Source organism: Rhodnius prolixus, unplaced genomic scaffold (assembly GCF_049639745.1).
Source record: "Rhodnius prolixus isolate KJV_2025 unplaced genomic scaffold, Rpr scaffold_1, whole genome shotgun sequence".
In the NCBI taxonomy this organism is placed as follows: domain Eukaryota; kingdom Metazoa; phylum Arthropoda; class Insecta; order Hemiptera; family Reduviidae; genus Rhodnius; species Rhodnius prolixus.
The window spans coordinates 53,099,276-53,113,005 of NW_027411581.1; the positions used below are offsets into that span (position 1 = coordinate 53,099,276).

The 13,730-nt window shown below is 31.5% G+C and overlaps 1 protein-coding gene across 4 annotated transcripts in view; it reads left to right on the forward strand.

The window, feature by feature from the left end:
• Positions 1–13,730, forward strand: part of Shab (potassium voltage-gated channel shaker cognate b) — a 103,967-nt gene that overhangs the window by 68,127 nt on the left and 22,110 nt on the right. For all 4 annotated transcript variants that reach the window (XM_074119185.1, XM_074119167.1, XM_074119177.1 and 1 more), the window contains 2 exons: positions 3,432–3,699; positions 11,983–12,829. In XM_074119185.1, the coding sequence (XP_073975286.1) occupies positions 3,432–3,699; positions 11,983–12,829 (1,115 nt within the window). The remainder of the gene's footprint in view (positions 1–3,431; positions 3,700–11,982; positions 12,830–13,730) is intronic.

Below are 13,730 nucleotides of genomic sequence, written 5' to 3' on the forward strand. Positions count from 1 at the left end.
ACCCAAAGGGACTCAAAACGGATATCTATGGTGAAAGGCTAATAAATAAATAAGACCCGCTCGATAGCTTGACCTCTATAACGTGGGGTAGAAGAATTAAAACTGTCCGGTAGGACAGTTGTATAAGGGTTGATCGTCAAAAACTGCACGAAAAAGCGTAACGTTGAAAAACACCCAACTTTGACAATTTTTTTCTCTTTTTTTATAAAAGATAAAATTCCGAAATTTTCTTTAAAATAAAGGGCAAACCCTCCTTTATAACTGTAATTTTTTTGCAACAACCCAGATCTAATAGGTTTCGAGAAAAAAGTTGCCAAAAATGAGCAAAAACGACTTTTTCAAAAAATGTTTTTGTTCTTGTTCTTCTTGTTGTTGTTCTTCTTCTTCTTCTTCTTGTTACCTTTTTTGTAAACAACGTAGCGCCTAAACGCGCGAACCGATTTTCATGAATGAGGTGTCATTCGATTCGGATTTTATGTAGATGTGCCTTTTGGGCATCTCGACGCTGTACGTCGAATGGGAGAGGAGTTAGCCCCCTTTATGTAAGGCCCCCTCCAAAATTATTATTACTAATTACTCTGTAAATCTTGGCCCGATTTGATAAAATTTGGTAGGATGATAGGGTTAGGGCTCCCCTACGTAACATTAAAGCGGCGATCAGCTCTTACACTTGTTAAGGGGAAGTATAGCAATCGTTGCAAATTATCGACACGTGAACCGATTTTCATGAATGAAGTGTCATCGAATCGAAATTTTGTACAGATTTGCACTTTAAAAGTCTCGACGCCGTGCCTCATAAGGAGGGGAGTTCGCCCCACTCAAATAAGGCCCTTTCTAAAACTATTATTACCAATATTTCTATAACGCTTAGTCCGATTTTGATAAAATTCAGCTCGAATAAGTGGTTAAAGCTCCTCTACGTTGCTGATGCTCTTGCACCTACTAAGAGGAAGTACTGCAATCGTTTAAATTATCAATGAGTGAACCGATTTAAATCAATGAATTGTCCTTCGATTAAAAAATCTTTGCCTCTTTGCCTTTTAGGGAGTAGTACTGCAATCGTAGTTTATTTTTCTTACTCCTCTTAAAAGGAAGTACTGAAATTGCAGTTTAATTTTGCTATTTATGTACAAATACCTTCCTATGTTATTCAAAACGCTTTTTCAAAAAAATTGTTATTAGGAATGGTTTGGGAGAACGCAACTATAATCATTCTTTAAAAAGATCTCTCCAGTGGTAGTTACGGTTCCGACTTCACACCTTATCAGATTATAATGATAGAATTGTTTATTCCAAATTTTAAAAAAATCTGTAAAGCAGATATGTAACTTTGTAAAATAGACAAAAAGGAAAATCTATCCAAAAGGTACAAAAATCTCCTTAACAAAAACTTACAGTTTAAAATGTTAAGTATAAGGGTTGATTAAACACCAAAAGGTACACAAATCAGCGAGTACCCAACATTTCATTAATACTTCATTAATAGTTAAGTAATTCTACTGCATTAATTTTCATTAATAAGTTATTTTTTAGAATTTATTAGATGTCACAGACCCTTATGCTGGCCACTTCATTTGAAGTAGTCAAACGTTTGACTACTTCATAAAATAACAATTACTTTAATCGAAGAATGAACTTAAACCGACGATTTTTATTTAAAAATATAAATAAATAAATAAAATAAACAAAATCATTGATGTTTTTTATAAAAAAAAGTTTTGAATTTTTTAGCCTCATATTTTTTTGTTTTGTTTTTTATAACGTTTTCTTTTTAACCTGTAATTAATAGTTTGATTATTATAAATAACTAGATATTACAGTCAATCTACAGTGCTACTTGAAGATATATTTTGTAGACGAAAATGGCCAGCATAAGGGTCTGTGACATCTAATAAATTCTAAAAAATAACTTATTAATGAAAATTAATGCAGTAGAATTACTTCAACTATTAATGAAGTATTAATGAAATGTTGGGTACTCGCTGATTTGTGTACCTTTTGGCGTTTAATCAACCCTTATACTTAATATTTTAAACTGTAAGTTTTTGTTAAGGAGTTATAAATTAGGGCACGCTTATAAAAATAAAACTGAATAGGTTTAAAGTAATTTTTCACGAAGGAAATAAAACGAAAATGTAATAATCAATGTATAAAAGGTTATGATGAGTTATAATTAAATTATAACTGATTATAACTTAATTGGAGTCTAGAGGAGAGAATAAATAAACAAGTATAGACTAAATCCATTGTAAAGGTCGATGATAGAATAGCAAGATCATGCAAACTAGCCACGCTAAATTAGCATAACCGTTCGTCTTGACTTTTATTTTTTTAGCAGCACTAGACTGAAGAGCTATATTTACGTTAGCTCTTGCCATTACATACATCTGACATGCTCTCCAGAATTTAAATAGCATCCTTCATTCTAACTCTATTCACCTCTCCTGGAATCCTTTTCATTTCGTTGCATCTAATTTATGAATTCTGCTTTAAGCCATTTCACCATATTTTTACGAGAAGTACATTTGTGTGCGTAGTGTTTTTCTGTAGTGAAATTTCATCAAAATCGATCGACTACCAACAAAGTTCGCGTGCCTAGCATAAAGCTTTTGGGCAGAGTAGATAGTATTTTAGTTTTTGAATAATAAAAGCATTTCCGTTAAGAATACGTCACGAGTATAAGATAAGCTCTTTGAAAAGCCTTTCCGCTCCTTTGGAAGGGAGGGATAAAACCTCACTATTGGGGAAAGTAGCTAACAGCCACTCTCCTAAACTGAATATGGCTCTTATCTCCGCCTAGAAGCAGCCTTCCGGTTTGTCTAGGATATTGTGCGATATTTCAGTACTTCAAATCTTCTGTTATATTCTGTTTATATTCTGTTAGTGTGCCATCAAAAGTAACAGGGATTCTGCTGCATTTCTCTACTGTCTTTAAGGCGCTAAAATCCCTAATTAAATCGCTGGATTCTCAAAACTGGAATTGCCCTAAATTTCGGACCATGAGTCTTATCTCTCAGTGCTTTGTTCGGGACTTTATCGAAGGACTACCAACCCAGTCTATCTTGTAACATGTTACTTAAGCTTACTCCTATAATAGAGGCGACATCGTTCATGATTCTGTTTGGTCAGGACTAGCACTTCAGATTTTTCGACATGTGAGATCTATTTGAAGGTGAATCCACGTCAGTAAAGTGGAAAACCGATGTTACTGAAATTGCAATACATAATTATTACACTGATTTTGCTAAATTAGTCTTTTGATATTCACAATTAATTTAAAACACTAATGATTCGATGTTTCATTAGTAATTTAGATACATAGTTTGTTCGACATCACCAAAGGCAAATTCCTTTAGTGATTTAAAGGTAAACAAAACAAAATTAAATGTTTGTTTTTCATTTTAAACTAGAAAAAAAAAATTATATTTCAGGACCGGAAAGCTACACTTGGTGGACGAGATGTGTGTATTGGCCTTCTCTGATGATCTGGAATATTGGGGAGTTGATGAATTATATTTGGAATCATGCTGCCAGCATAAATACCACCAACGAAAGGAACATGTTCACGAAGAGATGCGTAAAGAAGCAGAATCTTTGAGGCAAAGAGATGAAGAGGAATTTGGCGAAGGAAAATGCGCATATTATCAACAATTTTTATGGGATCTGTTAGAGAAGCCGACAACATCAATTGCAGCAAGGGTGGGTACCCTTTAGGCCCTCAGAGATGATGGATAACTTTGCAGGTAGTGAACAGGGGACGTGAACTAAAAAAAAAAAAAAAAAAAAAATTAAAAAGAAATAAATATAAAGCAAAAATTAAATTAGTTCCAAAATTTTATAATTTACTAATTTTTTTCTATCATTTCAAAATCCTACTTTCGGTAAAATCTTGTAGGGAATCCGAATAACAAATTCCCAAAATTTAATTGATGTTACAAATCATTAGAAGCCAAATTTATTCCCTTCCAAAAACGGGAAGCAGTACGTATTTACCTTAATTGCTACAATGAAAAGATCAATTCTAATAAAAAATCCTTTGGTATTAATACTTTTTGCTTAAAGATCGCTTTTTTAAAATAGGAGCCATTTTTTTACGACGGTTGCGATTGCAAATTTTATTTGGGGGGAAACTAAGCATTTCCAAAATTTTCTTGCCTCTAACAACTTTTAAATGGGTGTTAGTTAACAAGCAATTTTGTTATGATATAAACTTGTTCCTTCTTGCCTTCTTGTTTTACACATTAATCAAATTCTTGGCCAGTATTACTAAGATTTAGGGGCAAAAGTTCCCAGAGAATAGAAATCAAAGATTGGATCACTAGTCCATTAAAAGATTAACTCATAACCGTAATTTTGCCTCTTCATTTAAAAAAAAATAAATATCTGCAAATTATGTTTAAAAAACTATAAAAAAAAATGAACAAAAACAGAATTTATTGAAAACAAAAACAAGCAAAACAATTTCTATCAACATAAAAAGCAAAGACAAAAAAAGAAAAGGTTTGAATTTTTACTTTTGAATTTATCAGCATGCAATATTTTTAATTTATTCTCAAAAAGAAAACGGGAAATCCAATTGAATAAGTTTTGCAAAGATAAAAATTGTGCATGTGCTTGAACAAAAATTAAAATGAAAAATTAACTAGAACTTTGGGAATGCACCAGTCAGTTTGTCTTAAAATAATGTCGACAAAAAGCTATAGATAGTTAATTTCTAATTTTGAAAATAAATATTATTATAAATCCTTATAGAAGCATACAAAATAGATCTAATTAATTTAATGAAAGTAGTTTCTTTTAAAGATTCATAGACAGATCAAATGATCGCCTATCGTGGATCAAGAAATCAAGTACAGTTTTCAACAGTGTACTCTCTCAGAAACAGAGCACCAGATTATCCTTCTCTTTTAATTTAAGCACCAGAAAATGGATGGCTTCCAGCTCTTTCTGAAGAGTGTGATCTGTTTTCTTAAGCTTACCTCAGTCTAGTGGCTCCCAATCCTTCTTTTGTTTTGTAGCCGTCCGAAAAATAATTAACGACTGTTACTAATTAAAATTTATTTTATCTCTCGAAAAAAATGGACACTTTTCCCACTGGGACTACAGGCTCCAGGTAGCCGATTATTGCGCTTTTCTAGGACATGTAATTATCATTAGGAGCCATGTGCACTAGCATTCAATATATTCCTACCAAAACCAAACTGACCTAACCCATTCGTACCTACCATATTTTTAAACCAATAACAAAAAGCAAAGTGCTTTATTGGTGCCTTTGACTAATCAAAAAGACACTTTTGTGAAGAGAAATTACCTTTTTTGGCCAGTTGTAATTTTTTTTTCACATCATTAAACGTTTCGGTCGAAATAACTAGGCTTTTTTTCCGCGTTCAAACTTTAAAAAAAAAAAAAAAAATCTGTCTAAAAATCTTGAAAAGAATATTTAGAGAGCGCATAAAATTATAAAAATTAATTTGATCTTGTGGTTAGAAAATATTTAAGTGATGTTTATCATTTTTAATAAGTTATTAGTGTATAGATACTTTCATTAAAATTTTTTTGTAAATAATTTAATCTAGCTGTGTTTTGTAGATAATTCTCAAATCCAAAAAAGATAATTAAAAATAATTTTTAGATTTTTTTAAAAAAACCAAATCAGCACTAGTCTAATTATTTCATAAAATTAGAAAAGAAATTTTAAAAAAAATCAAAGAAGTCTCCTAAGAAGACCAAGGTGAGAAAGAGAGAATTGTAAAGGAAAAGAAAGAGGGGCAGCTAAAGACAACTAGAGATATTAGTAACTCCTGACGAAATCACACCGAGGAGAAGACAGAAGAAAGGAGAACCATTATTTTTTGTTTTTCTTTCTCTAGTTTAAAAAAAAAAAAAAGAGCAAGAACGCCGGACAATATGGGAATGGGCAATTAGAGTGGCAATGGGAAGAAATTAAACCCTTGGTCGGAGGACCGCTGGCCTGACGTAGTCTGTGTACGGCGATCCTTCGATCAAACGATATGACCGAACCATACGTTGGGGAAAACACACTGTTTTATTTTTTGTATTGTTCGGATTATTAGCAAGATATAAGATGTTCTGCAAAGCAAGGATTGTCTTAAAAAAAAAAAAAAAAAAAAAAAAAAATTGCGCACATTACAGGATTAATCAAAATAAAGGACAGAGCCGGCCGAATAAGGTTGGGAATGGTTTCCATTCAGTGTAAATCTAGAGCATGATTCTGAGAGCAACGGCTAACAGAGGTGATGAATGTAGGCTTATTGATTTATTTGTATAAGTTGTTATGGCTAGCAAAATCTAAATTTAATTTGTTTATTATTTATTTATTTATTTTTTAAATAATATTGCAATATAAGTTTAATCATAGGTAAATAATCTTCTCTTCCTTCTCCTCGTATACCTACTTAGAACCACATTTCTTTGGACATCTTTTCCCCATGAAAAAACTGAACTAATAATTTAATTTTTGAAGTTGATACATGCGTTGGCAACACTTTCACTAACGATGTATGTTTGGTATAAAGTAGTTACCGTCTTGAGACCAAATTCTCTAAGTTCAAAAAAATAATTGAGTCTCCTATAGAAACTACTATTCATTCATACAAAATGACCAAAGAGTGTTCAATGTGCAAATGTGAATGTTTTTTTGTTAAAGTCTATTTATTCACTCACTTATCACTAAACCTTAGTTATGTTAAAACCGAGTATATTGTTCAGTGTATCTTTAAAATAGAAATACGAATTTGTATGAGGTGGTATCCGTGACGTAATGAACATAGATCTTATAATTGTAAGAGGTGGTTACCGAAGAGAGTCTTGCAAGGTGACATCCTGTATCTATTACTTTTGCTTTATTTGATGGAGATTTTCGACTTTTAATTGAGTAAGCAATTCTTTGTGGTAACATAAAACTATTGCTGTTCAGACCAGAAAGTTATTATTAACAAATTATGGCTACCAAAACGTTTTTGGTAAAGTTTCTTGCATAGGAACTGACTAAATCAAGAACTAAGCTTGGCGCTCGTCTTAGTTTCCATTTTCGCTTAGAAATCTTTCGTCTAAATCTTATTTATTCTTTTATTTTATTTTTTAAGGCGTGTCCACATCTTAAGTCATTGACGCCTGGCACCTTTTTCAGAGTACTGGTGGCCTTCGGTTAGAGATCTGGCCTTACAGACAACATTGTCCATCACCGGACAGTGAGCTAGAAAGAGAAAAAAAGCTACCAAATTATGTTTGTACAATTAGTCTACGATGGCTGGAATATGTTCTCTACACGGAGCTGACTACTAAGGCTACTATCTTGCTTCTGCAGCAAGAAAAATTTCATTTCATTAACTTTAGAAAAATGCCTTTAGGCAGGCATTCACCTAATATGGCTTGAGAACTTGCAACTTTTTTCTCCCAATGAATAGATTTAAATTAGTTCATTTAGCCTATAAATGTAAATCTCAATTGTAATTGCCTAAGATAATAATTAATAATATATGCAGCTGCTTTTGGGGTAACTTTTTTTTTTCTTTATCAGAGTATTTTATTATTGATATTTTTTGTGCTATATAGCTTTGCTTTATGTAACAGCCAGGTTGTATTAAACTAAAGTGATCGTGCTTAATATCAGAGATTAGCAGGTTCTGGCCCAATAGTTTGAGGCTACGTAAAAAATAATTGGATTTATTTTAAACTAATTTGGAGCTTTGCAAGTCATTTTGCATATTTAAGTAATAATATTCTCTTTGAGTACCAAAGTAAAATGAAAATTTGTTTATCTATCTTCATTTAATGTTACTTTGCAAAACCGTTTATTGGCTTTTCAGCTGTTCATCGTAGGAAATAAAAGCGTTTTTTCTGTTGTTTTTTCATTTATTTAATGCATTATAATTCAGTTCTGTACGTGATTTAAGGTTTCAGAAAAAATCTGCAGGGAAACAAAGTCGAATTGCACATTTTGTTGATTAATAATTTTTTCAATAAAATTATTAATTTTGTATATATTTTTAATTTATATAAATTTATTTAATATTGTTAATATATATGTAGTACTACTAAGAATTTTTAATCGTAATAATTAAAGAAATTAAAAGAACGAAAATGACAACAATTAGGGACTCGGCCAACCAACAGCTTCGAATATTGTTTCAATGTTTATTTGATTTTATTTTCTGCATGTTTCTCACCATTGCGTAATTGTGTCCATGTATGACATCATATTCCCATGTCTATGTCAATCCTTCAGATATTGCGAAGTATATTATAGCATGAGCCAAGAGAAACAAAATTAAATAAATGACCAAAAAAGTATATAGTATATGATCTAAATATTTTGTTTTGTTTTATTATTATTATTTTAATGAGCAAAAATTCATAATCACTACTTACTTATTGTTTTTAAGGAGTTAATTGAAGGGTTTCCAAGTTACATAAGAAATCGAAGCAGAATATTTCTTCAGCCTCTTAGCAGTAATTAAGGATTTCTCCAAGATGTACTTATTGTTCTTTAATTTCATTTCAAAATTCAAACTATATTCGAAATCTGACAAACTTGATTTAATCTTCTTCTTCTTTTTTTGTTTTTAATTTAAACTGCAATTAATGTAGAAAAGGGAGGTGGCGAAACATCTTACACAATGTATCCTAAAATTCTGATACTTCTGAGATCACAAAACCGTATTTAATTTCAGAATCTGCTTCTTCTTAGATACTTTAGGCTGTCAGGTTTTTTTTAAAAAAATATACATATTCAAAACTAGCCATTTTAGAATGGGGGCATAGCAAGTCGTAAAAGTGGGTAAAGCTCGGGAAAACTTTGACCTAAAACATCAGAAAACTACCGAAAAATTTCATTGTTCAGGAAACCATAATTTTTAAAAAGACACGTATAAGTTTACATTGGTATTATTTCGACAAGGATGGCCGGCTAAATGGATGCAGGCCGCTTCATGTGATCAAAGTGTTGCATTTTGTTCTCGGAGCGTTGAGTTTGATTTTGTTTTAAATCCAGATTCGGTATAGGTTGTTCCTCTTCTAGTATTTAAAAAGTTTACATATTAGTAATTTCTTGCGATTTATCGTTTTTAAATTGTGCTATTCGCCCTCGGGCAGTTACTAACGTACGCATTTTTAAAGCCCATCCGGACCCGCAGCTTATCTAAACGAGCACATCTAGTGTAACACAATTTTGCATAATGTAGAATGAATTGGGACACTTTTGCATTCAAAATTTGAGAGCCCTATCTGGTTGTGTACAATGTGAACCAGGATGAATCAATGTATGCTAATATTTCTTATTTATCCGAAGCACTAAAGATTAATTGGCCTTTAATATCTTTCTTTATCTCCTTTTTTAGTCATTTATTTCTTTTTTTCTTTTTATACGTCTTTATAATTTATTTTAATTGAAGTTTATTTATTTATCTTTTGTTTATTTATTTTTGTACTATAAGCGTCTAGTCCAAATCAATTTATAGAAAATATTTAAATTTACATGCCAACACCATCTGTCGGACGAATGGGTAATTGGACGGTGTCGTAGATAGGTGTCGCACTCTCGGCGTGGCAACGGTGTAACTTAAATAATGACACTAAACCTGCACGTATCTTTTTCGAAAATTATACACATTTTTGAAATTTTAAAATGTATTTTTTTTTTTATAAAATAACTTTACTTTTTTTTAAAAGCACCTTCTTAAACAAATATTAATTATAAATAATTTTGAATGTTAGTAATTTAAAGCATAATAAAGTTCTTTTAAAGTTTTCAATAGGAGTAGTTTTTTCTTTTTTTTTTTTCTTTTTTTTACAAAATTGTAGTTTTGTTTTTCAAGTATAAATTTTTAGATTCATGAAAATGACATATAACATCAATTTTTTTTTTCTAAACTTTATTTATTTTTCTTTTTCCGCACAGAAGAATTGTATCTTTAACATTTGATTTTTAGTAAGCTTTTATATTTTTGGAACGTTTTCAATTTAGCGAAAACTACGATGTCTAGATTGCATCCTTTATTGTAGAATTTTCACTTGGCCTTTGAACATTGAAAATAAATATTAAATACTTTGTTAGTTTATATTTATTATTTTTTGTTCCTTTTATTTATTTTCTAACCACGTCATTTATACATTTACTTTTATGTTTATTTTTTTAATAATCTATTTTTTTACTTCTGCTGATACGTAAAGCTGAGAATATTTTCTACACAACCCCAGCTTTTTTTTTTTAAATCACAATATTTTTTTTTTAAATAAATTAATCTTACTTTATATAACTAATTTTTGTAATCAATCAAGTATTAAATTTACATATATAATACTCTTTCCTCCCTTTTTTCCATTCATTGCTTTTTGCACAAATTGAAGAAAATTAAACTGCATGGAAATTTGTGATTTCAAAATGGAAAATGGTTCATCACTACCCTCAAAATAAAGAGTAAACATTTTTGGCGCTGAGAATTGAAAACGTTCAGTATTGAATGTGGAATGTTTGGCTTTGATTTATTTTTAATTCAATAAGCTTATTATTTTTTATATTTGTCCACTTATTTACTGTTATTTGAGCTTACATGAGAGCGCTTCGCCGGACCCGAAAAGTAACTTTATAATTTGCGAAATGTTTTTTCTTTCTTTTTGTGTACAATGATTACATTAATATTATGACGTTGTGGAGGTAAAAGTATTCAAAATAACTTTAAATCCATCTAGCAGTATCATAGAAATTATGTCGCATAATCTACCATTTCATGTATTGGATTGACTAGTTACGTATGAACCACATGGATTTAGCTTCCTCAACTGCCCTTCTCTGGTAAAATGGAGACGGCCTTTAGATCTTTTCACTTCTACGTCCCTGTGGTCTTGGTCTGATCGTATAGATAACGCAAGTGACGCCTAGCTCTTTCTTTGTCCATTCAGAGGAGCCAACAAACAGCCTTCTATGAATTCTTCACTTCTCTATTTTCTCCAGATGATCCAATCATCCTACTTCTCAAAAAGCTTTTTCCTCCGTACGATTCCACTAACTTCTAACTGTACTTCATTTACTGGTTTCAAGGAATAAATATTTTTTACTGAGCATTTCCTTCTCTCAAAATCCAAGAAGCCATTTACTCTCTATCTAAATCTGCCTGAGGAGTATATGTAATATACAGGTTGCAATAAAAAAAAAAAAAAAATTACTAAATGAAACCATTCTAAATTGGAGAGGAGGATTAATGGTCAAGAAGGTGGCTTTGTAAGTGGAAGATCTCCAGTTCAAATCCCGCGTATGACTTTATATTTGTTAGAAAAAATTGTTTATAGTAAAGTACGTGCTACCGCTCCCGACTACGACATCTAATTGGTAGATGGACTTTAAGCCCCGCCTGAAAAAATAGGCGCTTACTTTTTTTAGCAATCATGATTGGAAATTTCAAATAAAATCTAAAAAAAAATGAAAAGCTCAAGGCGAGTTATAAAATCTCATTCAATAATTATTTTTTTGTTTTTTCATCTGAGCATGCAAGACATGCGATAATGCTAATGTTGATGAACATGATTACATAGAAAGAAAGAAAAAACACTGCTTGCGTGCCGTCTAACGCTACCCTTTAATGTGCTAATTTTGTCCAGCTATTATATTCTGCACTAAGGATTTCTTTTTAATTATAAATTTTATATTATGCATTTTTTTAAATATGCACTTTTTTTTATTGATTTCTTTTTGTAAGAAAAAAGGTGAGTGCAGGGGTCAGGCCCCGTTTGCGTATCCTGGAAGCGACTTTACTGGAAATTATATCCGCTCTATCATGCTAACTAGACCAAAAAAAAAAGTAGCTGAATGGACCTATTTCTCTGAAAACCGTTTGGCAACGCTGTCTGTCCGTACACAGTTTTTGAAATGCGGGAGGGAGGGAATTCTTTTTTAAATAGTAAAAAGAGTGGAAGAAGAAGAGCAACTGTTCTATAATCAAATTTTTTCTGTTTTTGCTGTTTAAGGTTATCGCAGTAATCTCAATTCTGTTCATTGTATTATCCACCATAGCGCTCACCCTGAACACAGTACCCTACATGCAGGTGTTCGATGAGAAAGGTGCCGTTCAAGATAATCCCCAGCTGGCAATGGTTGAAGCGGTGTGCATTACATGGTTTACACTGGAATATGTGCTCAGATTTAGTGCGTCGCCAAATAAGTGGAAATTCTTCAAAGGAGGACTGAATGTAATCGATCTACTGGCCATACTTCCATATTATGTCTCACTGTTCCTCGTGGAAACCAATAAAAATGCTAATGATCAATTTCAAGATGTCAGAAGAGTTGTACAGATATTCAGAATTATGCGTATTCTACGTATATTGAAACTGGCCAGACATTCAACTGGATTACAAAGTCTTGGATTCACTTTGAAGAACTCTTATAAAGAACTAGGACTTTTGATGCTATTCCTAGCGATGGGTGTATTAATTTTCTCTAGTTTAGCCTATTTTGCTGAAAAAGAAGAACCAGGTACAAAATTTATTAGCATACCGGAAACATTTTGGTGGGCGGGAATCACTATGACAACGGTCGGATATGGCGACATCTACCCTACCACCCCGTTGGGGAAAGTAATTGGTAGTGTCTGTTGTATCTGTGGGGTACTTGTTGTTGCTCTACCCATTCCCATCATTGTCAACAATTTTGCAGAATTTTATAAAAATCAAATGCGTCGTGAAAAAGCACTAAAACGACGTGAAGCTTTGGAACGTGCGAAGAGAGAAGGTTCTATTGTATCATTTCATCATATCAACCTGAGGGACGCCTTCGCAAAAAGCATGGATCTGATTGACGTCATTGTGGATACAGGTAGGTGAGAGATTTTGTATGCCATTTAAAAAATATAAAATTAAAAAGTATAGTGTAGAATACTCACATGACTATTTTGGTTTAATGCTACCCTTTTAGTTGCAAGCCAGAAATTATCTTCAGACAGTATTTTTACCAGAACATTAGTGCCTTCCTTAATAAATAGGTGAATGAATCTGTTCTGAAACGGAAATAGCACGTTAGGGGCCTAGAAGCAATGTTAAACCGTTTAATTATAAAGTAGTCCCTACCATTGTTAATATTGTCGGACCAGTAAGATTCTTGATAGTGTTATTAACGCTTTTAATCTCTTATTGGCTGCTTAAAACTTTTATTTGATCTCTTTTAATAAATAATGATATTAAGTGTTTAATTTTTTTATATAATATATTAATTAAGGGAGATCGTAACATTAAGTAAATAATAAAACCCCGTTTATCGAGTAAATTGGAACTTTACATAAAACTATTACTTCAAATTCGATATTACCAGCAATTTATTTGATGCTTTAATAGCATTTATTAGAAAATTCGAACTCCGTTCAACAGTGAAAATTGCTGTCTTCATGCCTATCTAGGCATGTGAGTTTTTCGTAACAGATTTATTTTTAATTAATTTAAAATGCTTTAATTAATTTTTTGTTTTTTAATCAGTTAATTTAGTGGTTTGTGAGACTTATATTAATAGTTACTAATTAAGTAAAATAAAGTGTTACCGTTCCTGTTTAGATTATTCTAATATTCAGCTGAGATGAGCATGAGTCATATCTTTTATATATTTTTTAAATAGTTGAATAGTTTTTAGTTTTATTAGTTTATTTTAGAAGTTTTATCGAATGCTGTGACGTTAAAAATAAAAGGGAAGGATGTTATCTCTAAAATAATGTATATAACAGGTGATT